The sequence below is a fragment of the Sinocyclocheilus rhinocerous genome, unplaced genomic scaffold, assembly GCF_001515625.1.
Source record: "Sinocyclocheilus rhinocerous isolate Xijiao unplaced genomic scaffold, SAMN03320098_v1.1 scaffold921, whole genome shotgun sequence".
NCBI classification, from domain to species: domain Eukaryota; kingdom Metazoa; phylum Chordata; class Actinopteri; order Cypriniformes; family Cyprinidae; genus Sinocyclocheilus; species Sinocyclocheilus rhinocerous.
The window spans coordinates 942,822-948,394 of NW_015640057.1; the positions used below are offsets into that span (position 1 = coordinate 942,822).

At 37.2% G+C, this 5,573-nt stretch overlaps 2 protein-coding genes across 3 annotated transcripts in view; one reads left to right on the forward strand and one right to left on the reverse strand.

The window, feature by feature from the left end:
- The window catches only part of svip (small VCP interacting protein), a 23,645-nt gene that overhangs the window by 17,260 nt on the left and 812 nt on the right, over nucleotides 1-5,573 (forward strand). The window lies entirely within an intron of this gene.
- The window catches only part of LOC107752469 (growth arrest-specific protein 2), a 51,547-nt gene that overhangs the window by 11,519 nt on the left and 34,455 nt on the right, over nucleotides 1-5,573 (reverse strand). For both annotated transcript variants that reach the window (XM_016568449.1, XM_016568450.1), the window contains 3 exons: nucleotides 4,558-4,621; nucleotides 2,989-3,181; nucleotides 2,751-2,858 (listed from right to left, as the gene is read on the reverse strand). In XM_016568449.1, coding sequence (XP_016423935.1) covers nucleotides 2,751-2,858; nucleotides 2,989-3,181; nucleotides 4,558-4,621 — 365 coding nt within the window. The remainder of the gene's footprint in view (nucleotides 1-2,750; nucleotides 2,859-2,988; nucleotides 3,182-4,557; nucleotides 4,622-5,573) is intronic.

Here is a 5,573-nt window from a genome sequence, read left to right on the forward strand (position 1 = left end):
TGAGTAAATGATACCAGCATTTTCATTTTTGGGTGAATAATCCATTGAAGTATTTCTTTGAGGCGTATAATGGTGGAGCTTTAAAATCAGCACACTTTCAAAGAAAGTCCTTCCTAAAAAATGTAGAAATGTTTTTTGTAGTACATTAGTTATGCTGTTATTGTTCTTATTGTGTAACATCGTATTACGTAAAGCAATTTTTGGGGGGCGTGGGTTGAGGGGAATGAAGTGTTAGTTTTAGTTTTGGATTTTGCTTTTATATGGGCTTATATTATACTTTAACAGATGCATTTCAAACAAATGAGCTATGTCTGTAACATGTCTCCTGTATATTTGTAATATGTATGAACTGTTGTGTACTATTGAAAAAATACAGTATTTCTTTCCAAGAAATGTTTTTGCTTATTGCCTTACTTAAAAATCTACAATATTAGGGTGCTAAAATGCTTTTATTTATTTAAAAAGTAGTACTTATAGTTTATAGGGATGCACCGATACCGATACTGGTATCGGTATCGGGCCCGATACTGGCCTCCTGTACTCGTACTCGTACTCGTTAAAATGCCCCGATACCAAACGCCGATACCACACAGCATGTGATAAGCGCCATATTTAAACAAAGAAACACTGACAACAGACAGCAGAAAGGAGTTATGGATGTCTACTACGAAGTATATGTATGCAATGAATATAATGTTAAACATTCAGTATTAACGCCTGTATAGCTGATGTGTGCGAGCTGATAAACAAAGCACGCTGAGTGGATTGAGCGCGCGGCGGCGCAGATGCGCGAGCTTGTCGAGTGAATATACCTTTCTCACAGACATCATTGGAAAGTTTATAGTTCGGTCGGATATGTCAAAGACAAGTAAGTAAAACAATGCACAAGTTACTTAACGGTAGGGAGAGAGCGAGAGAGAGCACGCGCGCACTTCTGTTGTGTGATCTTTGATGTTCACTCACTGAGCGCACGCATCATTTGAATTAAAACGAAATCGTACAAATAAAACCATTCATAGGGGCATTCACTATAATCATCATTTATTTTCAACCTTAGGCATACACGACTTTCTAGCGAAAGTGAATCTAGCAGCCTGTGTGAAATGCGCTAGGCTGTACTATTCTGCATCAGTACAAACACGTGCAGGCGTTGCGTGTGTTTTGCTTGCTTGAGTGTTTCTGCATTATATGAGTGGCTTTGGAATATAAATCGCAGCACGTTTCAGATGAAAAAACGCGACTTCTATTTCTGAAAATATCACAGTTAGGAGATTTATAACGAGTGGTTCCCTGCATTATTACAGCAAAGCGCGTGATTACAGTACTAAGCCGCTGCTCTAATGCTATTAAATTAAAGATGATGTACCATAGAGCAAAAAAATGAACAGTAAAAGTAACAAAAACTTGTAAAATACATTTTAATGGGCATAATTAAGTGTGAAAATAACCGAAGGATATACAGTGAAACCAAAAATGATTCAGAGACCAGATATAATTTTTGATATTTTTTTACTAGTGGGTGCAGGACACTATAGTTCATTTATGTAAGTGAGGATAGCAAAATAAAGTAAACTGTGACAAATCATACCCAAAAATTCTTCATACAGTGGACTACCAGTAAAATTGATACAAATTTGGGTCCAAAAATTATTCAGACCGAGTCTGGGAAAAAAACTGAAGTTGAGGTTTTCATGAAGCTGGGTGACAGCATGCCCAGGAGACTACAGGCTGTCATTGAGGCTAAGGGTTGCCCGACAAAGTATTCATAGTTGTGTAAATACTGTCATACTAACAGCTGTCTGAATTATTTTGGTTGATTGTAATCTGTTACATACCTTTCTATCAAAATTATCTAACATTATCAAGATTAATTTGTTCTGACACAGTTTAACTCTGAGTTCTTGTCATGTTTTATTACCATTTTCTAAACTATAGCGAATTGTTGAAGGTGTCTGAATAAATTTTGGTTTGACTGTATCTATTTGATAAATGCAGTTAACCAACTAACATTATACATACCCTTTTGGTTTCTGTACCCAATATTTAAAAAATTTACAAATGTAATAAAAATATAGGTATCGGCATCGGTATCGGCAAGTACCAAAAATAAAAGTATCGGTATCGGGCGAGTACTGGAAAAAGTGGTATCGGTGCATCCCTAATGAAAACCAAATGTGCCTGTGGGTGCAAATGGTTACACAATGATATTGTGTTGCTTGTAGTTCATGGCAGTTTAAAAGTGAAAAAAAAAATGTCCACTGGCGCTAAATACTGTGTTTTCTCCAAAACAGTTATACAGTTAAACACAGTATTGTTACATTGGTTGTTGTACGTATCATGGTAGATCGGAAAAGAAATGTCCGGTAAGTGGCACTAACAGGTCAACGCTCTATTGCATTTGAAATTAGTTTACCACCTACTGTACACTAAACCTAACCGATATTGCGAGAAAAAGCAAATGCGATACAAATAAATTTGCTGTAGCAATCACTGCATTTTAGCTTCCTTTTATGAGCTCTATGGAGGAGCATTGTTACTCGTATTTCACCAGATTCACACCTGAGCTGCTCCGCATCGCAAGGGCAGTGCTCGATCGGGTGAGCTACTGAGCAAGTTTACTATGTCAGAAAATATATGAAATGTATGTAGAGGAACCTTTTTTTGAGATATGTAGGCAGAGTTATGTGATTCCATTGAGCCTGGGTTGTAAATATGGCATCTACCCTGACTACGGTTTGTTTTATACTCACTCTGATGAAAAGCATTTTCTCTCCAACACGGTAACGGCCCTGTGATTGTCGTTCTATGCAGAACTTATTTGGGCACTTACAGGGTGGATCTTCAGAAATGTGCTTCACCTGTAACACACGTTACATGTTCAATTAAAACATTAAATTCTCATTGTAAAGGAAAGAAACATCTGTCAGTCTAAAAGTTACAGTGTTACCGATAACAAGAGTGATACGTGAGAAAGGAAATGTTACGCACAGCCTCATCCAGAAGCTTGCCGGTGCTTTTTTTGCTGGAGTTGGTCTTGTTGAATGGAGAGACGGATGGAGAAACAGATGGAGATTGAGAATTGGAAGTGGGAGGTACAGGTGAGAGCGGAGGTTCAGGTGTCTTCTCTTCCTGTTCGATCTCTTTCTCCAGCTTTATAAGTCCAGGTGGCTCGACCTTATACCTGGCACAAGAGTGACCATTCATAGCAAGATGCTGATTTAAAATAAACTCTAATTTATCATTATAAAAACAGACAAGCACGTTAACCACATTTACACAAAATTTTTAAATTATCAGGCAAAAATCTATGTAGATTTGTCGCTTTTGCGAACTAATTTGCCATTACTTCGCCATTTTGAGACTATGACTTTAGCCAATAACCAATAACCGTGCCTACTTGGACTAGCAGAGACAGTATATGTAACGGAGGCCAGCGGGTAGGTGCTGTGCAGGTAAACCTCACTCCCCTGATCTCAAGAGACGCACTAGCGACTGACGCTAGAGGCTGCAGTCTTTAGCCTCCTTGTTAGTGCGCCCGCCTCCCATGCCGGAGTCCCGGTTTCGAGACCCACTCGGAACGAGAACGAGGTGTGGAGGTGAGGACCCGGGGGAGAGGGGTTACATTGGTGCCGTGACCCGGATGGGAGTGAGGCTTAGGGGGGTGAGTGTAACGGAGGCCAGCGGGTAGGTGCTGTGCAGGTAAACCTCACTCCCCTGATCTCAAGAGACGCACTAGCGACTGACGCACTAGAGGCTGCAGTCCTCCCATGCCGGAGACCCAGGTTCGAGACCCACTCGGAACGAGAACGAGGTGTGGAGGTGAGGACCCGGGGGAGAGGGGTTACATATACACAGATTTTTCTATTATATTATATATTTTCTATTATATTATATACTGTATATGGTAAGGCAAGGCAAGTTTATTTATATAGCACATTTCATACACAATGGTAATTTAAAGTGCTTTACATAAAAGAAAGTAAAATAATCATAAAAAATAATAAAATTAATTTTAAATTAATTTTAAAAAGTTAAAAATAGAAAATGATTATACATAAAATAACAGTGCAATCAGTTCGGACATAGCACAGTGCTCATTCAATAAATGACAACACTTTATTTTAAGGAACAATTCTCACTATTATTACGCATGCATATTACTACCACATATTAATGCCTTATTCATGACCATATTTTAGATCCCTTAATCCTATTCTGTACCTATGCTGTTTTATCTTCAATCAAAAATAAATAAATATGTATGTGGACATGAAATACTCATTTAAGTATTTAAGTGTGTTAGATGAAAGAGACTGGATACCAGAGACCTGAAACTATATTATGTAAAGTACATAGACTATATACTTATGTATTATGTTGGCTACTATTATTTTATATTTTACATTATTTATATAATAAAATAATTAGATAATAAAAAAAAAAAAACATTGTGATCACAACATTGAAACAACGCATTTCTATGAAGCTGCTTTACAACAATATGCATTGTGAAAAGCACTATACAAATAAACTTGAATTGAATTGAAGAAAATTTACCTGGATGCTATTCTTCCCAGCTCCAGCAGACATAGACAAACCTCTCTTGGCTGTTTGTGTAAAACTAGAAGAACATAAATATAAACCCATTAGACATAACACAGCTGACATACTGTACCAATTAAAGAACTACTGGAAAACATCAATGTGGTTGAATGATGAAACCAAGAGACCACAGAATGAGAGAGATGATGAAATACTAATTCACTGACAGCTAATGTTCTTTCAGCGTGTTTTCAGCAAACAACACATGCTTTTCATATGGCATTGTGGAGCTCACAAACTACATTTCCCATGATCCAGTGGAGTTGAGTGATGGCAACACAACACAACATGCATGAAATCTGTAATCTCCACATCAAACCGCAGAACATCCCACCTGAACATAACGCATCCATGTGTTCATTTAGCTATTTCGAAAGAGGGAAAAGGAAGAAAAAATGAATAAATTGAAATTGAAGTTTGGTTGAACAGCACATATTTTACCACATCACACACCCTTTACACGTGCTAATCTGATGATTAATCACTTTTGTGATTTGATTAATGTTTTTTTGGTGTATAGAACAGATTTACAAGCACAACACAACACACACTTGATAAATCTCCTCTTGCACTGATTTGCATTTCAAATCTCATGGCTATCCAAGCAGATTTTTCTGAAAATTGAAATGAAAGTCATGTTAGGACAGCTCTTCTGGCTTGAGTTACTGACAAATACATCTACAAACAATACATTTTACACTGTAAAAAAATTTCAGTAAAATGTACGGTAAAAAACCGACAGCTGTGGTTGCCGGAATTTTACTGTAAAAAATAAGGTAGCAATGTTTTAGGTTTTACGGTTTTAACTTAAATTTACAGTTAAATACCGTAATTTCATTAACTGATATAATGTTAATATACCAACCTATTGAAGTACTGAAATCTGTTTTGTACCTTTGTAATACACTGATAACCACCAAATGCAGGAGGTGATGAGAAAGTCACATGATGAACCAAAGCCCATCACAAAC